Raw genomic sequence first — 22,708 nt, forward strand, 5'->3', positions numbered from 1 at the left:
TAAAACATGACCTGTTTGAGGTCCGGAGGACTGTTGGGAAACATTGCTCTGAACACATCGAACCTCAGTTTTCGTTCCCAATGCTTAAAGTATATAGAATAATGAATTTTTGCTTTTCTTTGAAGGATCACCCAGGCAAGGAGCTGGAAGAGCAACTACGAGCTGTATCCAGTGTGGATGAACTAATGACACTGCTTTACCCTGAATCCTGGAAAATGTTCAAGTGTCAAATGAGACAAGGACAGGCCAGCTTTGATACTAGAAGAGACGACAGTCTCAAATTTGCAGCTGCACACACCAACTACAATGCTGAAATCTGGAAAAGTAAGTGCACCCCGGACTCTACTCTCCTGTATCCAGGCCTTATTTGATATAAGTTACAGAATTACAATATGTTCAATCAATAATTCTAACACGTATAAGTCATAAAAATTGATAGTAAAATGTTTCTTACAGCCAATCAGAAATATTATTGTATTTGTATTAGTCAAATCTTTAAAGCGCATTTCCGTCTGGAAGCATTAAATAAGACGTACAACTCAGAAAACATTGCATGCTGAGATATTTTTCCTTCTTGCCTGTGTTTTAGGATTTAAATGCTCTTCAGTATGTTGTCTGGTCTCCATGGGAACTGCTCCTCACTGCAGGAAATAGAAAGTCTTTGGGAATCACCATGAACTTGGGTCTGCTTGCCTCCACCCAGCCATGCACACACCCGCCAGTGGAAGGTTCATGAATGTATGTGCATTCCACTGACCCCTGAGGAGCTTGTGACAGCATCCTGTCTTCCTTACTATTTTTAAGTAGCAGATCTTACGAATATTTCAGCATGTTGGAGCAATATTAGGATAAAGGAGACACTGCAATGAAGGTAGAAGGTCTTTACTGTTACCAGACGGCAATGCTGCTTTTAAGTTTGGATTAGTAGAATATTTGGGGGGAGATTTATTAAAACCTGTCCAGAGGAAAAGTTGCAGAGTTTCCCAGTGCAACCAATCAGAATGCTTCTTTCATTTTTCAGAGGCCTTTTCAAAAATGAAAGACGTGATCTGATTGGTTGCTATTGGCAACACAGCAACTTTTCCTCTAGACAGGTTTTGATAAATCTCCCCCTATGTCCTCTACTGTATAATAATTATCAATGATAATAATAATAGACGGCAAACTGGTCACATAATCTCCAACCTGCATCTCTCCAACTGTTTCCAAACAACGACTCTCATCATGTTTTGGTAGCCCGCGGCAGTCGGAGCATGTTAAAAGTTGTAGTTTTTCTACAGCTGGAGAAATTCAGGTTGGAGACTATTTAAATAGACATGTGAGAAAACTTATATGTCTTACTAAACTTGTGAGAAGGGGTTAAAAGGGGCCTACTGAATTAATAGAAAAATACACATATACTAAATCAACATAAACAAAATACACACTTGTCACCATCTCAGGGGACATAGCTTGCATCTAAGCTATACACAAGGAATACGCTGCCATAAATAATGGCCTAGAAGCCAGGGTTGTCTACTCTGCAGCCCTGTTGGGGGCCTTCAATACTAAAGTAGATAGTGAATGTAATCTAAAGTGCCATTATTAATTGATAATAGAAAAGTAGATGGAATTGTTGATGGTTGAAGAAACTCTTCCTTATGATCCATTTTAGTGGTAAATTGTTTATGATAAACATTAAATGAACCCCTGGAAGCATACGCATATGCCATCTTTTTTCTTTAAGTATCAGAAAATGATAGAGCCCACATCTGTTAAAGGGGTACTCCACTCCCCAGCGTTCAGAACATTTAGTTCCGAACGCTGGTGTAAGCTTCAGAGGTCACCACGCTCCCTTGTGGCATCACGCTCTGCCCCTCGTGACGTCACGACCCTCCCGCTCAATGCAAGTCTATGAGAGGGGGTGTGATGGCCGTTCAACCCCCTCCCATAGACTTGCATTGAGGGGGCATGACGTCACGAGGGGCGGAACGTGGCAACCCCCTAAGGCCACACCAGAGTTTGGAACTAAATGTTTCGAACGCTGGAGAGTGGAATACTAACAAAGAATTACTAGATATCCAAAAAAGCTATGAAAAAACATACAAAATCTTTATTGAATCAATATAAACATACATTAAAAAAATACATGAAAAGAAAGAAATGGCACAACAAAGTAATACCATGGATAGCATATACGCCCCCTGAGGAAGCTCGAATGAGCGAAACATATGTAGGGGTTGTGCATATCCCTGGGTAATATGGTATTGGATTATCTAGTCTGGTTTATGCCTTCATTGTACTCTCTACTTCTTTACTTTATTACCTGTCACACTTATGTCTTCTGAAGGAGATCCCTTATCTGGACTATTGACCTATATTTAATTACGGCTTACCTTTGGTATATGCTATCCATGGTGTTACTTTGCTTTGCCATTTCTTTCTTTTAATGTATTTTTTATGTATGTTTATATTGATTCAATAAAGATTTTGTATGTTTTTTCATTACTTTTTTGGATATCTAGTCATTCTTTTTGGCGTATTTACTCGGATTTATTACTAGTCCTATATTTCCCTGTTGGGACTTTTTGCCCCACAGGATGCTTTTTGGTGTATAATATAGAGTGGAGTATCCCTTAAAGGTCCTTACGCACTTCAAAACACAAAAACGGTAGCAGCAATTACTTCATCTACTAAGCAGTTCTGCAGTCTTAAGACTGGCACAATGCTGTATGTTAGTTACAGGTTCCAAAGAAATTAAATGTTGCTTTATCTCACAATAAATACTATTAGAACATGTTCCACAGAGATGGTGCAAGAAACTGCCTTCTGTTAGCTGGGGGAGGATAACCTTTTTTAGTACAAAACATAAATAAACATACATATTCCAATAGTTTATCTAAAACTCATAGCATACCTTACATTTATCTATTTTTTCTGATCTTTCATGTGAATACTCCATTGCAAATTCCTCTTCTCTCTAGCAACCAGGGGATTAACATGAGATCAAACCACATACAAGCTTTGCATGACAGTCTTAATCCAAACAATCCACCCCGAATCATTTTAAGTGTTTTATGTCCCACAGTCGTACTTTAATAACTTTCTCTATCATTCATAGTTATAGAAGACTATATCACTTTTAGTAGATGAGATCTTTTGATTAATACATGTAATATAGAAGTCACATGATCACCAGGAGTCAATATCCACTTGACAGCTTTTTATTATATAGCGGTATGTGTATATTTATGCCTTTTATATTACTCTGTGTTCCTAAAGAAAATCAGTTACGGCAGGTAGACTTTACACTATGAAAACCATCTGAATTTAAAACTTGTAGTATATTAAAAATGCTAGTGGAGTAGATGGTATTTGAACTATATGAAATATATATAAAGTTATTAATATACAGACCAGGTTAAGAAAGCAGATGCTCTTGAAAAGCTTGTTATTCTTGAACATTTGCCTTTTTCTATACAGTATGTTATACATTGTATCAGTTATTGCTCTGTACATAAACAGATTTATGAAGACTCTCTACTGACATGGTGTTATATCTAGTCATGCATCATATACACATTTCATTATTCTGCAAATATTATTGCAATAAACCAAATGCATATTGGATGTTGATGTCTGCTGAGCATCTTTAATCATGTCCAGGCACTAAACATACTTTTGCTTTTAAGCAAAACCTCATTCATTACTAAAGGGTTGTACAGGACTAGTAAAACATGGCTGCCTTTTTTCTCACGCCTGTCCAAAGGCTCTGTCTGGTATTGCAGTTTAGTACCTTTAAACTGAATTCAGCTTAGCGTCAACCTGTGGACTGTTGTGACACTTTTTTTTGGAAGAAAGTAGCCATGTTTTTTCTAATAATGCACAACCCCAAACATAATTTTGTCTGTCATTTGACCCCTGTCTTAAATCATCACCCCAGCACAGTGCCAGCCTATTCGGTCCAGTGCACTTTCACCAGCACTATGTCCTAACCAGGGGTCAAGTCCTGGGAAAAAAGTGTGGAAACTCCCCCAAGATTTCCACTCAAGGACTGGTCCTGTTAATGGGAACAATGTTCATGCTGCTGGGAAACGTACAGGAACTCAGTTCCTGCAGGACTTGAGCCCTTGTCCTGGCATAGTAGAGAAGAGCATGTACAGCACAGTGATTGTACAGAGAAGTAAGAAAATGGAAGCCCTGTGTGAGTACTGCTGACAGTCAGCTGAACTTTGATCCCACCCCTTAAATGGAGAGAATTAGAAATAGCTTAGAACCATAGAGTGGACTATCAGGAGGTCAGTAATTTCATTGAGCACTAAAATTCCTTTGGAAGTGCAGGTATGCTACTAAAAAAAAGATAACAAATTGCTTGGTTAATTGATTGGTGTTGAAAAGTACAATCAGGAAAATTCATTTATATTACACTGGGAAATCTTTTTAATGATTTAATATATTAAATGTGTCTCCATATTTTTTATACACCTTTTATCAAAGCTGAATTAGGCGTTGCAAGATCCCTCAGTAAAGTCTCTCTTAAATGTCATGTACTGTATGTGTCAAATACATTAGAAAAGTAGTCCTGGTCTAAAACTGTCTGTATATTAACTGGTGTGGAGGTACTTTGACAGAGGTACTTCGCCGAGATCACACTGATGTCAGCCATTAACGCCTCAGATGCCGTGATCAATACAGATCATGACATCTGCGGCAATGCACATTTTAAAATAGATGAATGGATCACCTGCGGCGCTACCGCGGGGATTCGATCATCTAAAATGGAGGCCGGATGTCCCCTCACCTGCCTCCAGCCGTCTCCAGGGGTCTCCTGCTCTGGTCTGAGATCGAGCAGTCCAGAGCAGAAGATCACCGACAACACTTATCGGTGCTATGCCCTATGCATAGCACTGAACAGTATTAGCAATCAAGTGATTGCTGTAAATAGTCCCCTATGGGGACATAAAAAGTGTAAAAAAATTAAAAGTTAAAAAATGTAAAAATAAAAAGTAAAAATATGAAAAATCCCCTCCCCCAATAAAAACATAAATTGTCCCTTTTTCCCATTTTACCCCCAAAAAGCATAAAAAATAAATTATTAATAAACATATTTGGTATTGCCACATGCGTAAATGTCTGAACTATCAAAATATAATGTTAATGATCCTGTAACGGTGAACGGTGTAAATGTAAAAAATAAAAAAGTCAAAAATTGCTGCTTTTTTGTCACATTTTCTTCCAAAAAAATTTATAAAAAGTGATTTAAAAGTTTCATATATGCAAATGTGGTATAAATAAAAAGTACAGATCATGACACAAAAAATGAGCCATCATACTGCTGCTTATACGGAAAATTGAAAAAGTTACAGGTGGTCAAAATAGGGCGATTTTAGATTACTAATTTTGTACAAAAAGTTTGAGATTTTTTTTAAGCGGTACAATAATAAAAAAAGTATGTAGCCATGGGTATCATTTTAATCGTATTATCCTGCAGAATAAAGAACACATTTTTACCGTAAAGTGTACTGTGTGAAAACGAAACCCTCCAAAATGTGCAAGACGGTGATTTTCATTTAAATTTCCTCCCCCCAAAAAAATTTTTGGGGGTTCGCCGTACATTTTATGGTAAAATGAGAAGTGGTATTACAAATTACAATTGGTCATGCAAAAAAATAATTCCCTCATATGGGTCTGTAGATGGAAATATAAAAGAGTTATGGATTTTAGTAGGCGAGGAGGAAAAAACGAAAACACAAAAATAGAGTTGCCTGTATCCTTAAGGTCAAAATGGGTTTGGTCCTTAAGAGTTTAAAAGAAAGCTGTTAGCCATATGCTCATTGACCAGACAAATATCTACCCAATCGTGTAGGCTCGGCTATGAGAAGTGAGAAAACGTCAGACACCTCTGGCAGGGGCTTATCTCTCCAAAAACGAAAGGATTGAGCGTATTAAAATCCAACATGCTTGACCTTTATCTTCCCTGACATCTGCCATTGAGGGAGAGTGTGGAGGCCCCAATAGATATTATATGGTCATCCAAACCGATCAAAATCAGTAGGTTTGACCAATTTTAGTTTGATGTTTATAGCCAGTATAAGATTCTTTAGAAAAAGAGTTATATTTCTATATTAGACAGGAATGCACTGAACTAAGACATGTTACTTCTTCTGAATGGTTGAGTAGAAAGGGCCATAAGTATGCTTGCAATTTGTTATGTTATTAATTCTACAAATAATCCATAATTATTTTTGTATTTTAGGTATTGAAAGTGAATGGAGAAAAACCCAGTGCATACCACGAGAAGTATGTGTAGACGTGGGAAAAGAATTTGGAGCCTCAACAAACACTTTCTTTAAACCGCCCTGCGTGTCCTTGTACAGATGTGGAGGATGCTGTAACAGTGAGGGGTTGCAGTGCGTGAACATCAGCTCTACGTACGTCAGCAAGACAGTAAGTTTTAATCACACTAAGGCTGTCACCATAAACTACAATGGAAAATAAATGAGAATATGTAGGATACTTCTAAATCATAGACATAGTTCTGCTGAAAAGACTCCAACATACTCTTCAGTTCTAGAGGATTTTGCTGTCACATCACTTTTGTCGCTTTGATCCCAGAACTCCCAGTGGTTATAAAGCCACAGCAGATCTGGTATCAGAAGAGAGAAGCATTCAGTAATTCTCAGATTTGGCAGTGATTTGTGGACTCATGGAGATCAAAAGAGAAGGCAATCTATTATGTATATTTACCAGTCTCATAAGAGCACTAGAGGCTAAATCCCATAAATGTCAAGGAGAACTATGTCATGTTGACCATGTTCAACCCACCAAGGGTCGAAATAATACTCTTCACATATTGGAAATCCACAGATTTCTATGAGAAAAAATGTGAACTTTATGCTGGGTTTATTTATTTATTTTTTTATATTGCAACATAAATACACAGTTTTTTTATTTACATATTTACATATTTTCGCTTACTAAGACTAAAATGTGATCTAATGTGCCCTCTTCTGCCCACCAAGAATAGGTACACATTTGAATACATACAAAGGGAATACAGTGATAACTCAAATTACAATGGCATCAAGTTACAATATTTTCAGCATACAATGGTCTTTCCTAGACTATTGTAATTTACCATACTCAATTCACAATGCTACTGACAATCCAGATCTGTGGAACATAAGAATGGCTGAAATATCTGACCAATGAGAGCAGGTATTTTACTGGAAATACACATGCACTGCATGCACTGATTGGCTGACTCGTAGCATCTCCCTATGGTACAATGCAGTACTACATGTCCTCTGCCCTTTACCTTTGCCAGGATAAGCTAATCCCTCTGACACCAGGTGAGAAAAGGTTAATTTAGTTTTTCTGGTACACTGTGTATACTGTACAGGACCTTGAAGAAGCAGCTGCATATATATATATATATATATATATATATATATATATATACACAAACACACAGAGAGAGAGAGAGAGAGAGAGAGAGAGAGGGAGAGAGAGAGAGAGAGAGAGAGAGAGAGAGATGTGTAGCTTCTAGCAGCTATTTCTCACTGCTATATATGAAGTATATTTAGCTGTATTAGGTACCTTTTTATTTTTTTTATTTCCTTTTATTATTTTTGAATAGACTGGGGGCTTTGAAACCAATTACTTATTTTCCATTGAGTTTTGGTCTCAAGATATAATAATTCCAATTTACAATGTGTGTCCTAGAACCATTTAATATTGTAACTTGAGGGGCCACTGTACTCTGCATTGTTGTCACCAGCACTTGTTGGGCCCACCACTCTTCCTTTTGGACCCAGATTTCCCTCTCTCCTAATGGTCCACGAGATTTTCAAAGAGAAAATGTCAAACATTCTCAGCGCTCTTCTGCTCATGATTAGATGTGTGGGGGCAATTTCACATTTTGGGCAATGGACCCCTTCTGATTATATAGCTTTATGCAGGTAATCTAACGCAACTATTTTACCTTATTTTGTATATCTTCTGTATTTTTCACCAATATAACATTTCAGATATTTAGGGGTGGGCATTGTATATGCTGATCTTAAAGAGGTTGACTTAACAAGAAATTGATATCCCTATCCATTGGATCCTAAGTATCCTGTCAAAATGCAGCAGAGGTCACCTTTCTTATTGACATTCCAGTTCTTGTCTATGGGCCTGCCAAAGATAGCTACTTACAGCACTTGGCTACCTTAGATATTGAATGGAATGACACATGCTTGACCACCATTCCATTATGATTGGAGACTCAGAACCCCTTTCCTTTCTCACCATCATCATACACTTTCAACTATAGGAGGCAAGTGCTGTTGGTGGGACAACCCCTTGAGTGGAAAATATGTAGACGCAAGATAAAACAAATTTATAAAGAGAAGCAGGCCTTTTTTATAAATGCCACACCAGTGGCTGCATGTGTGCCACAGACAGAAATCCACTCTAGTAATGAAATGTCATTGTCATAGTTCAGGAACAACATATCCCAGTTTTGATGTGCTTTTGGAGGCCAGGCCCCTTTCACCAAGCCCCTACCAGTTTTTAAAACAGTGGTAGAGTGGTGAAAAATTGTAAATCATCTCTATTCGGCAGACAGCACTATTTTACCTATCCAAAAGCAGTGTAAATTAGATGGAATGAATCCTAACACCCATAAAGGGGTATTCTGACATAAGAAATGTGTTTTACGTGTTAGTGGGGCTGGTGTAAAAATGTTAAATAAGATATACTTACCATGTTATTTCCCCCATTTCCCATTCCAGTTCCTTCCAGTCCTTAGCTGCTCACTGCTTCTCCCTACTTCTAAGAAGAGAAGAGTCCCTTCTCGGCCAGTGATTGGCTAAGTGGACAGATCCTGCTGAGACGCCTCTCCTTGGAAGAGGGGAGAACCTATGAGCAGCAGGGGATGTAATGGGAACTTTGGGGAACTGAGATAGACGTCATTTATTTTTTACATTTACGACAGCCGCAGCAACATATAAAAAAAAAATTTTGTAACGGAATACGCCTATGTACTGTAATATACTTTTCTTAAAATATAGGATGTAAGATGTAATGAAACAAGATTACCATGTATACCTCTTATTATAATTTCAGTCAGCTCTTGCTGGAAGTGAAACAGCAAGTGGTGACAAAATCAATGTGGTATGTTAATCCAAATCCGAAAGCTTCTAATCTGTGTGTACAAACTTCTAATAGCCTGTTTCTCCTTAACATTCCATTGTTTAGAAAACCCTTGTAATGTACACAATTTCCTCTGTATTGTGTGGAAGCCATCACCTCCAAATTATTATGTGGTTACGTTGTTATTTACTTTTATCTGGTTACAGTGCTATTAACTTTTATTTTAAATATTGTAATATTAGAAAGTTGCCCATTAATCTTAATATTACTTGCCAAAGTTGGCCAAATCCACTACCGCCAATGAGTTTGACCGACTATCTAAAGCATATGGTGGCCTCCTGACACTTTACCAACAAATGCTGTTGGTAGATAAAAGGGTAAGGCATTGTATCGGCGCCTTTTGTCTGGGAGAGTTAAGCTGCCACCAGGGCAGAGAGAAAGCTTTCGTCCGACAGTTATTGACATATAAATATATATATATATATATATATATATATATATACAGTCATGGCTGTAAATGTTGGCACCCCTTACATTTTTCAAGAAAATGAAGTATTTCTCACAGAAAAGGATTGCAAGTGAAACTTGCAGGAAGCAGGATAAAAATGGCGATCCTCTTGGCGCTCTCCCAATGGCATATTGCAGTAACCGAGTCGGACAATAGAAGTTATTAAATAAATAAATAAAAGATTATTTATTAAAAGTGCTGTGGACTACGCGTTTCAAGGGGTGGGACCCCCTCTTCCTCAGGTCCTCTGATTGGTACAGCATTCAACGTGTCATATTTATACAGAAAAAAGCCTGCAAACAAATTAACGGGTTCACATAGAAAAGTACATATTAAAGTATAAAAGCAATATGAGTGGATTCTTGGAAGCATGCACATACAGGATAAAACAAACCACATTAAACATTGACATTCATAATATACAATGTATTCAAATTAAGAGACTCCAAGTGGAATAGTCAGAGTAGCCATTTGACTCTATTGCAGACACCATGTTATTACAGGGATAGATAATGTCTATAGTATATGCGGACAGTTAGTCCCCCCCTATGGCACAAACAGACATGGGGGACAGTCGGCCGCAAGAGCAGAGGAACGAATGACAGGTCCCAGCCCAATGCTCCGAGAACAGCAGCGCAAAATGAAAAACAGAAACCAACATTTTACAGGAGCTCACAGGTATACAGTGTTCACTAAATGCAAGTTTCACTTGAATTTCTCCTGACAGTCCTGAGGACTCCAGCGACAGGTACGATCCAAGCAGCACCCCGGCTACTCACCCAGGGATTGGGTATCCAGGCTTCAATAGGTGTTGTGCTCTTAGCATAACACCATCAGGTTAGCATAACCTTATCGTTGCTAGTGGCAACCCCTTCTTTACCAGAATAATGAACATGATTGTGCTTTTGTCTGTTTTTTCTTTTTTTCATATATTACAAGAAAAGGAGTGCAGTAACACATGTTTTGCTATAAATGTTTATTCCCTTTGTGTGTATTGGAACTAAGCAAAAAAGCAAATTGGACATAATGTCATATCAAACTCCAAAAATGGGCTGGACAAAATAACTGAAATCAGTCGCTTCCTGTAACCATCAATAAGCTTCTTACACCTCTCAGCCGGAATGTTGGACCACTCTTCCTTTGTAAACTGCTCCAAGTCTCTCTTATTGGAAGGGCGCCTTTTCCCAACAGAAATTTTAGGATCTCTCCACAGGTTTTCAATGGGATTTAGATCTGGACTCATTGCTGGCCTCTTAAGAACTCTCCAGCACTTTGTTGCCATCCATTTCTGGGTGCTTTTTGATGTATGTTTGGGGTCATTGTCCTACTGGAAGACCCAAGATCTCAGATGCAAACCCAGCTTTCTGACACTGAGCTTTACAGTGCAACCCAAAATCTGTTGGTAATCCTCAGATTTTATGATGCCTTGCATACATTCAAGGCACCCAGTGCCAGAGGCAGCAAAACGACCCCAAAACTTCATTAAACCTCCACCATATTTCACTGTAGGTACTGTGTTCTTTTCTTTGTGGGCCTCATTCCATTTTCGGTAAACAGTAGAATGATGTGCTTTACCAAAAAGCTCTATCTTGGTCTCATCTGTCCACAAGACATTTTCCCAGAAGAATTTCAGCTTATCCGTTATAAAACATCTGTTATATTCAATTCTATACTGATTTAACGGACGTTATATAACGGATGAATAGATTTCTAACGTCCGTTAATTAAACGGATAAATGTTTATCTGTTATTATCCGTTAATACCTTATTATTAACGTCCGTTATATTCACCTTTGTTTCACCTCTCCCTACCTGCACACCTTGCAACAGCTGAAGCTCCTCCCCCTACCTGAAGGGGAGGGTATAAAAGGATGCCACAATGATCCTGCCGCAGTCTGCATTTCAGCATTGAGAGGGAGAGTACTATCGGTTGCTTTGCTTGCTATCAGACTATCAGGGCGGGCAGGAGGGTGCACTACTCTGCCTACTCTGCCTCCTGGAATGGGGGTGCAGGAGGGTGCACTACCCTGCCTCCTGGAGGGGGGGGTGCAGGAGGGTGCACTACTCTGCCTCCTGGAGGGGGGGGCTGCAGGACGGTGCACTACTCTGCCTCCTGGAGGGGGGGGGTGCAGGAGGGTGCAATACTCTGCCTCCTGGAAGGGGGGGTGCAGGAGGGTGCATTGCTCTGGTTCCTGGGCTGTTAATAGAGCGCTGTTGAAGTGCTATCAGGGGTGCTATCAGGCGGATGGCGGCAGATGAATACGGATACCCAGAACAGACTCCTACTGCTGCCTCCTGCTGTCTGACCAGGAAGTAGAGGGGGTGTGACATGGGGTGTGAGCACTACTCAACTTTCCCATGTGACTTCAGGAGTGTGAAGTCTCTACTGAGCATGCTCAGTAGCACTAACGGACGTTAAATTAACGGACAATAACGGGTGTATTTTGCAACGTCCGTTACGCCATAGGCTTCAATGTTAATAATTAACGGACGTTCAATGATCCGTTAATTATAAACAGTAAAAAAATACTGCATGTCCGTTCTATTCTTCCGTTATAACTAACGGACGTTAGTTTAAAAGAGAACTCCGGTATGGGTGGGAAAAAACAACTTATCCCCTATCCTAAGCATAGGGGATAAGTGTTAGATCGCGGGGGGTCCGACAACTGGGGCCCCCCGTGATCTCCTGTACGGGGACCCAGCTCGCTCCTGCTCAATGGCCGGAGATTGCCGAAGGCAGCACTCCAGCCTTGCCATAGAAGTGTATGGAGGGGGCGTGTCGGCCGCAGCTTTGGCTGTGGTCGAAAATGCTCGGCTCCTGCATTGAGCAGGAGCGAGCCGGGTCCCCGTACAGGAAATTGTGGGGGGCCCCAGCTGTCAGACCCGCTGCGATCTAACACTTATCCCCTATGCTTAGGATAGGGGATAAGTTGTTTTTTCCCACCCATACCGGAGTTCTCCTTTAACAAAACAAAAAAGGTACAAACGGAAGATTAAAAAATCCCATAGACTTTAATGGGATTTATTAACGGAAGTTTAAGGATCCGTTATAAAAGACTTTATAACGGAATTTCATAACGGATCTTTAAACGGAAGAACTTTATAGTGTGAAAGCAGCCTTACTCAATATCATTTTGGCAAAATTTAGTCTTGCTTTTTATGTCACTGTGTCAGCAGTGGGGTCCTCCTGGGTCTCCTGCCATAGCGTTTCATTTCATTTAAATGTCGACGGATAGTTCGTGCTGACACTGATGCTTCCTGAGCCTGTAGGACAACTTAAATATCTTTGAAACTTGTTTGGGGCTGCTTATCCACCATCCGTACTATCCGTTGACACCTTTCATCAATTTTTCTCTTCTGTCCACGCGCGGAGAGAACCATGGGTTGCAAACTTCTTGATAATGTTGTGCACTGTGGACAAAGGCAAATTTTGATCTCTGGAGATGGATATTTTTCCACAATTTTGGTTCCCAAGTCCTCAGATATTTCTCTTCTCCTCTTTCTGTTGTCCATGCTTATTGTGGCACACACAGACACACAATACAATGACTTCTCTCCTTTTTATCTGCTTTCAGGTGTGCTTTTTATATTGCCCATACCTGTTACTTGCCCCAGGTGAGTTTAAAGGAGCATCACATGCTTGAAACAATCTTATTTTTACACAATTTTGAAAGGGTGCCAATAATTTTGTTCAGACCATTTTTGGAGTTTGGTGTGACATTATTTCCAATTTGCTTTTTTCCCTCCGTAATTTGGTTTAGTTCCATTACACACAAAGGGAATAAACATGTGCATAGCAAAACACATATTACTGCAATCCTTTTCTGTGAGAAATACTTCATTTTCTTGAAAAATGTCAGGGTTGCCAACATTTACAGCCATGACTATATATTCTGTATAATGTGCCATTCGGCAGATTATTAAAATGACAACTAGGCATATAGACTTCTTTTGCAAGATTAAATAGCCACCATGAATGAGCAGCTCCTGCCGTAGCTAATGATTGTGGGGTTCTGAAAGCTGGACTGGTGTCAATCAGCTGATCGGTAAGCTGTCTCAAAGTCTAAACGTGTTGTATTCAAGAGACCTATTCACAATAATCTATCCATCTGAGTAGATCCTTGGTCCATGGCACTCACCAGTAACACTAATAGTATTCCTTGTTCTGCATCCTGCGACTACTGAGCAAGGAAGATTATATTTGCACTAATGGGGAGTGCCATGAATCCTTTCTATTGGATGCATTTGTATAGTGAATGTACTAATGGTAGTACCACTGAGCACAACTACACAATCTCACAAGTTGTCTGTATGGACGTTTTGCCAGCATAGAGTGAAAACATTTCCTCTGTTAACTTTCTAAAATATTTCAGTATCTGTGATGTGATGGACAATTTGGAATAAAATAAAAGTGAGGGAGTGGGGGTGGGGGGGTAGGAGACACTAAATGCACCATTAGAGTATACATTTTTCACAGTGATTGTGTAAACATATCCATGGCATCATTATACACTGTACATATAAAGTATAAAGGAAACCTCTTATCTCCTCTGCTACCCTCTTGCATTCCATCATTAAAGCTAGATAGAGCATCTCCACTTTGTTGTCTCCCATGTTTCTACCTGAATTATTGTCTTGGACCACAAAATAGACTAGATTAAGTGGTAACTGAAATTGGAAATGATGTCATTTGTTTAACAGGTACAGAAAGGAGGACACTGTAGGAGTTGGCATGTTACATGGCATGTCCTATCACTGTAGTAAGCATTATCATGTTACTAGTCATGAGAAGAGAGTCAAACCCACTTATGAATATTATATCTTCAGCAGAATCTGTAACATTACATGACTTGGCATCATCTTGGCAAACACAGGATAAGCACAAGTAATTTAAAGGGGTACTCCGGCCCCAAGACATCTTATAGGATAAGATGCCTGATTGCGGGGGTCCCGCCGCAGTCTAGCATGCAGCACCCACCCTTAAGCACTGCTGGAAGATCTCAGTGTTATGCCTCCCGACCACGGGAACGGAGTATCGTGACGTCACGACTCCGCCCCGTGTGTTGTCACGCCCCACCCCCTCACTGCAAGTCTATGGGAGGGGGTAGGACGGCCGTCACATGGGGGCGTGATGCCACACGGGGGCGGAGTCGTGATGTCACAATACTCTTTCCCCGTGTTCGGGAGGCATAACACTGAGAGCTTTAAAGGTCTTCTCTTTATGGTTTTACCCCTTTATTTTATTGGCTGTATTTGTGCTGGTTGGAACTGTTTCCTTACAGATCAGATCTTTTATGAGCAGATCTCTCTAACAGAGAAAATATATCACCACGTGAGACACAACTAGTTTACATGGCTATTGTAGGGTCACAGTATTCCCACAGAGAAATCAATAGGAAAGAATGAAAATATACGTGTGAAGTGTCTTTTGTGTTAACTTTAGAAAGCTGTATGCAAAAGGATAAAAGGAGTAGGAAAGTCACTTTGCTCTAGGTAACATCACATCCTGCTTCTCATCCATCCAGTCTCTGCTCTTAACATCTTCATCATTTAAAAGAATTGCCCTGGCTTTTCTCTCTTTAAAGCTCCTTAGTGGCTACTGGATAAACACTTTATCACTTATAAGGTCATTCTTTTATCTTCAAAGCATTTGTATAGCTACTCCCTCTCAATTCCCAGCCTAATCTTTCCATTGAAAGTCTGACATCTTCTCCACTCAGTGCATGAGTGCTTGCTTTCCTCACATCCGACACCCACAGCAAACCAGGACCTTCTTCTTCGTACAATGCCATGGTCCTAGAATCAAAACAAATATCACAATAACATCAAGGATTACAGTACAATGCAGCAAAGTATCATTGATTGTTGTGTGCATATGACATTGTGGTTCCATTGAAGAATTTGAGAAACTGAAATTAACGGATCCCATTCATTTCAATGGGTGATTTTTCATCTTCGCTATTCTCCGTTGTCATCAGTTCCACTTAATTTCTGTTATTTGATGGCTTCCGATCCCCACTCTTCACTGTTTTTTTCTAGTTACTGTGACACGTCGTTCCTGCTGTACCAAACAGCCAGTCACTAGCCACAGCAGTGTCCCTCTAAAAAAGCATATCATGGTTCAATTAAAGAGAACAAAAAATAAATTTAAATAAAATGAGAAGTTAGAGCAGGAGCCAAAGATTTGTTCATTCAATTCAGCAGTAATGTCTAGCTGTATCCAGTATCGCTGTAATTTATTTAACTATTAAAAACAAAAAACAACACATAAAACTTCTGCCACAATTGTACAGAAATATTCCAGCTTCTCTGTAGACAAATGAGATATAATTACCGAACTTTAGAAATCAACTGAGCCCTGATTTACTAGTACATGGTCGATTTTAGATTTAAATGTGCTCTCTCATTAAAACTAGTTTTTGCTATTGCACTCCTTATAGTAAATAAAAAATATTTCTAATATACTTCGTTTAAAAAAAAATTAAGTTTTCTATGTTTTATTTGTGTTTAGAAAAGCTGCCACTAGGTGTCTCTCTACTTGTCCAGAGCACATTTTCCCCCATCTTTTGCACAGACTTTGGACTCCTGCTGGCCTGGAAGAATCCAAAATCAGGAAAAGCTGAGGGGTGTGTATGCAGCCTTATCTAATGAGAGCTCATCTCACACACTGAACTGCTCTGGGCTGTGTGTAGCAGAGTGAGGGAGCAAGTTCTCCCCTGTATGGCTTCAGATGATGTCACGCCTGCTGGGTAACACCGCCTCCCAATCTGTGAATCTGACTGAGACTGAGCAGAAAATACAGAGCAATATCAAGGTAGAAAACTAACAAATAATAAAAATAAAGGCAGGGGGTGGTTTATCATGATGAGGCAGTGAACTGGGAGGATTATAAAATGTAACAAGATCATGAGAGGTACTCTTTAAGTGTAAATCCTATGTAAAGAAACATTGGTGAGAAAAATATTTTTTTAACTTTTTGTAAAACCACAATGTGCATGTAAAATTCTGGATTTTACATAAAAACTTTAACTCCTTTAATGGCACGGCCATTTAGGTTTTAGGGTACTTTATGGTCACATGATGATGGCAGTCACAAATGCAGTGACAGTGCTATTACAGCACCATAAATGTACATCTCTGAGTGTAAATGCTGACAATGCCATACTGTTGGTGTGAAGTAGAATGGATTAATGGTGCTTTCGCATTTGAAAATATTACCTTTTTCAAAAACAACAAGAACACAGGTGTTATATACTATATGTTATATACATACATTGGAAAAATAAAACATTATGGGGGGGGGGGGGGGATTTACTAAGGCTTTAGTATAGTGCTGGCGGCCATAGCATTTGGGTTGATTCATAAAGGGACAATGGCCTCCTATTGGATCAGACATTTCTATACCTGTCCCGCCCTTTGAAATCTACACCAGCTCACTATTGTATATTGTAATTAATTAGATTGGTGATTAGGCCACACCCCTCTTACTCCAGGCCATGCCCACTTTAAAAAAAAGTGTGACTGGTGTAGTATGGGGAAAAAAAGCTGCACATTTATGTGCAAATGAAGACTTGCACAGAAATGTGCAACTTGACAATGTGTAAAAAGCAGATGTACAGGCTTAACAAATCCCCCTCGTTGTGTATAGTTAGATACAAAAAAAAAAAAAATCCCATTACTATTACTGGTGGATTGACACATCGGGGAGTGCTTTTTTGGAGAGTCAATAATTTGGTGGTCTATTGCTAGTACATTCTTTATTGATTTTGCTGATTTTGTATGCCTCTGTTCCCATTATAGAGCAGTCTACATTAGGGCTGGGCGGTATACCGGCTCATACCGAATACCAAATTTTTTGGGATGCACGATATGAATTTTTCCCCATACCGCAATACCGGTTGGGCCCCTCCCCCTCGGGAATGTATTATCAGCCCAGCGCAGCATTGTACTCACATCGGGGAACTAATCCTATGTTACCCGCCAGCGCTGTTCTGCCCCCCCCCCCTATTAATGATCAGCCCAGCGGGGTACTACTCACATATGTCACCCGCAAGCACTGCACTCCTCCTCTTTGTTGCGGGCCGCTGGCCCTGGAACTCTATCCAGTGGTCTCCAACCTGCAGACCTCCAGATGTTGCAAAACTACAACTCCCAGCATGCACGGACAGCTAACGGCTTTTTTTTTTTTTTTTTTTTTTTTTTTCTGTTATGTAAATGCAATGGAGGCCCTGAACTGAGCCTCCAACACACATGTGAAGGAGGACTAAAGGATATGTTACCTGTTTATAGTTGTGTTACTTTGGGATGTCACATCTATTAAATAACAGATAATTTAAAAAAATGGTTTAAGGGTCTATTCATGCATTCAAATCTGCGCAGAATACTGTATTGTGAATACACCATAATAGTCAGTTCTAACTAAGACTTGCTCCTCGGAAAATGCACCAAAAATTGGAAAGTTGTGCACCGCTTTACTTTGCTGGAAAAAATGTTATCCATATGTCTTAGACGGCCTATAGGTCAAGAAAGCTCTTCCAATTTCTGCAACCCTTCCAGATATACTGCTTATATTATTGCACTCTTCCTCTCACTGAGCTTTACACGCCAACATGTCTATTGAATTCCGAGCTGCTGCTGGGGGTTAATCTTTTTAAAAAAAAATTGTTTTCCAGACTATAAAAATATTTTCAGACAAATAAATTCCAAACTGTCTTATTCAACATACTGAAATAATCACAGACAATGTGCTTAAACAATGTATTTTATCAGTGTTCGTGTCGCCACATATGTAGCATTGCATTTTTCTATTATGAAGTGATAATGCAAACAGAATAACACATCTGGGCTCATTCTTCTCCATCCAGTGAAATGTTTCACCATAATGTATTCATGTTTTCGAAATCTTAGGGTTTCGCTTGTCATATACAATTACCATGAAACACTTGATTCTAATTCCATTTCACTATGTGCTTTACTTTGTATGGTGCTAAAATAATTTCAGAATGGCGAGCAATACAGTACGAATACCGTATTTTTTGTCTTATAAGAAGCTCCGGCATATAAGACGCACCCAATTTTAAAGCATAAAAATGTAGAAAATAAATATTCTGAACCAAATACAATGTAAAGTATAGGACAGTGATCTTCAACCTGTGGACCTTCAGATGTTGCAAAACTCCAATTCCCAGCATGCCCGGAGAGCTGTTGGCTGTCCGGGCATGCTGGGAGTTGTAGTTTTGCAACATCTGGAGGTCCGCAGGTTGAAGACCACTGGTATAGGAGGTAGTATTCACGTGTCCCCGCTGCTCCGAAACCGTCACCGCACGTCACCGCTGCCCTGGATGTCGCCCTCCATCGATGTCGCCGCGTCCTTGGGGTGTCCCCGTCGCTCCGGAACGTCTCTGCTGCCCGGCATCCTCGCTCTCTGTCGCTGCCATCACGTCGCTACGCACGCCGCTCCTATTGGATGACGAGATGGTGTGTGCGACGACGTGATGATGACGAAGGAGAGCACCGGCCATGCAGGGGATCCCGGCACGGAGCAGACACCGAGGAGGCAGGTAAGGTCCCTCCCGGTGTCCTGTAAGCTGTTCAGGATGCAGCAATTTCACAGCGGCGGTCCCGGACAGCCCGACTGAACAGCCGGGTTAGTGTCACTTTCGCTTCAGATGCGGTGGTCAGCTTTGATTACCGCGTCTAAAGGGTTAAAACAGGGCATCACCACGATTGGTGATGTCCTGTATTAGCCGCGGGTCCCGGACGTTGATGGCCACAGGGACCGCCAGTTTTAATGTGTATTTGCCGTATAAGATGCACCAACTTTTCCCCCCCAGTTTTGGGGAAGAAAAAGTGCGTCCTATACGGCGAAAAATATGGTATATTAAATGGTCAATTTACATTGGAAGGAATTCTGGGGGTTTGTTGACTCAACTGAAGCTTATTCCAAATCTCTTTTGGGGCAACTTTATTTCTTTTAGTTGTTGTATTCAGATCATGTATTTGGTTATCTTATTAATGGGGGAGATTTATCAAAACTTCTGCAGAGGAAAAGTTGCTGAGTTGCCCATAGCAACCAATCAGATCGCTTCTTTCATTTTTAACAAGGCCTCTGCAAAATGAAAGAAGCGATGTGATTGGTTGCTATGGGCAACTCAGCAACTTTTCCTCTGCACAGGTTTTGATAAATCTCCCCCATTGTGATTGTAAATTAGACTGTAAATTAGTTTTGTCCATAATAGATAATAGACCAACAAAAGAAGGACAAGAAGCACAGTAAATAGTCTATCACAGTACAACCTATTATATTGCAGTTTTAGTCTAATAGAGGCAAAACAACCCCCATGAGGTATAGTAGTTGTTTAGTAATAGGGGAGGATTTCTTACCAAATCTGCATTTGACAGTCAAAATAAATCATTGACTTGTTTCCAGAAAGCTAGTACATGTAGCTTATAAAACTAGTACCGTATATACTCGAGTATAAGCCGACCCGAATATAAGGCGAGGCCCCTAATTTTACCCCAAAAACCCAGGAAAAGTTATTGACTTGACTATAAGCCTAGGGTGGGAAATACATCATCCCCCCATGTCATCATCCAGACCCCCGTCATCATCCAGACCCCCGTCATCACCCCCCCCTTCATTATCACCCTCTGTCAATACCTTCATCAGGGGTCTTCAACCTGCGGACCTCTAGATGTTGCAAAACTACAACTCCTAGCATGCCCGGACAGCCATCGGCTGTCCGTGCATGCTGGGAGTTGTAGTTTTGAAACATCTAGGGGTCCGCAGGTTGAAGACCACTGCAGCCTTCGTAATCATTCAGACCCCGTCATCATCCCCCCCCCCCCCCTTCATCATCAATCCCTTCATCAGTGGTCTTCAACCTGCGGACTTCCAGAAGTTGCAAAACTACAACTCCCAGTATGCCCCGACAGCCAATGAAGACGCACAGGGACGTTGAGCATGAACGTCCCTGTGCATCGTCGTCAAGGCAACGTCACTACTCCGGGGCCGAAGCACGGAGAAGAGGCCCCCTCGGTGAAAATGGACAGCCCGCATGACTAATCATCCCCACCATGCTGAAAAACTCGGCTTATACTCGAGTATATACAGTACATGTAAGAAAGGCATCCAAAGCCCTATTGAGTTCATAGCTAGGTTGAATAGTTACATGGCCATCAAGTTCATCGTCACTGATTGTTTCTCTCTGATAGGCCAATTGTTCATGTGGCAATGTAAATATGTCATTATCGGCCACATATTGTCTGATCTCATAAGATGATGTGCGGCCGTAAATGATGAAATCTTTTTGCTCATTCGCTGGCTGATCACTAGCTGGCATACCTAATTTAATATTGTTGTAATTGTACAGACCTGTAGAATGAAGGTAACATATCAATTTCCCACCATTTCACCTCACATATATATATATTTTTTCTGGTTTCATAGTACATTATATGGTAAAATCAAAGTACAACTTGTCCCACACAAATAAAGCCACCACATACAGCTCTGTTGGCAGAAAAATAAAATTGCTATGGTTCTTAGAAATTATGTAAGTGAAAAATGCACATTTGAGGGTTGGGAAGGGGTCAACTATTTTTTTTTTATTTTTTTTTTTACCTTAGACCATGAAGAACATTCAAAAACAAAAAACACATATATCCATCCACACACACAGAAATAGGCACATTATATAACTACACAAATATGAACTCACATACATACATGTGCACACACAAATAGGTACATTACACAGATACACAAATATGCACACATACATACATACACACACATTAATATGCACACATACATGCGTACATACATACACACACATTAATATGCACACTTACATGCATACATACATGCACACACATTAAAGGGGTTATCCAGCATAAGGTGATTTTAGTACGTACCTGGCAGACAGTAATGGACATGCTTAGGAAGGATCTGCGATTGTCTTGGGCTAAATGGCTATGTTGTGAGATTACCATAACACTGTGGCTAGCTTTCTGTGAACTTGTATTTCCTGTTTTCAGTTTCTTGTTTGCCTACAAATCCTATGATACCATTTTCCTCCTTCCCACACGTCAGCTACCCCACCCATTGAAACATAAATGAGCTGCAGACCTGTGGTTTGTAATCAGGGTGCCTACAGCTGTTGCATTACTTGCAGATTGCTCTCTCCACCCATTGAAGCAGACAGGCTCCCTGTCATCAGCTGACTAGTGAGTCAGGTCTCGACCGCATTGCAAGCTGGGAAAAAATCCGAGACAACAGTCATTTTGTATGCTGTTAAAAATAAATATTGGGGTGAAAATCACAAAAGAATTGTGAGAAAACCGTCACACACAGGTACACACACTATATTATGAACTACACTAAATTTACAGCCCCTGTAGCATAGTAAAAAAAAAATCCTGGAATACCCCTTTAATATGCACACATATACATATATACACACACACAAACGCATATGCGCACATAAACCCACACAAATACACACAGATACTTACTTTTTATGCAAGAAAGCTCCAGGGGGTCCACATGTAAAATCACCAGCATGATGTGCACGCTACAGCTGCAGACATCGGCCTTTTCCCTTGTCCCGACTACAGAGGAGAGCAGGAGGAGCCTTTGATGTTACTGAGGAGTCAGAGGAGGACCCAGGGGAGTAGTAACAGACCTCTACACCTTCCTGTCTGTCATCTTAGCTGCTGCATCTATATGGGAAGCTGGATGACCGGAGACTGAAAATCTGCACAGCGATGCTGGGAAGAAATTTTTGAGATCAGACAGGGGCTCCTAAAGGGTACATAGTGGCATCCAGCGGCTCTTTGGTGTGTCAGTCTGAGCCTGTAGTGCTTTGTATCTATCCTTCTAGTACTTATCAGCTGCTTTATACTACAGAGGAAGTTCAGTTGTTTTTTCTGACCGACCACAGTGCTCTCTACTGACACCTCTGTCCATGTCAGGAACTTTCCAGAGCAGGAAAAAATCCTCATAGCAAACCCTCCTGCTCTGGACAGTTCCTGACACAGATAGAGGTGTCAGCAGAGAGCACTGTGGTCAGACAGAAAGAA

General features: G+C 40.4%; 1 protein-coding gene across 1 annotated transcript in view; it reads left to right on the top strand.

Moving 5' to 3' along the window:
- VEGFC (vascular endothelial growth factor C) overlaps positions 1–22,708 on the top strand; it is a 158,967-nt gene that overhangs the window by 119,501 nt on the left and 16,758 nt on the right. Inside the window, exons 2-3 of the mRNA XM_056560573.1 lie at positions 126–324; positions 6,236–6,426. Of these exons, the coding sequence (XP_056416548.1) occupies positions 126–324; positions 6,236–6,426 (390 nt within the window). The remainder of the gene's footprint in view (positions 1–125; positions 325–6,235; positions 6,427–22,708) is intronic.

The sequence above is a fragment of the Hyla sarda genome, chromosome 1 (assembly GCF_029499605.1).
Source record: "Hyla sarda isolate aHylSar1 chromosome 1, aHylSar1.hap1, whole genome shotgun sequence".
NCBI classification, from domain to species: Eukaryota; Metazoa; Chordata; class Amphibia; order Anura; family Hylidae; genus Hyla; species Hyla sarda.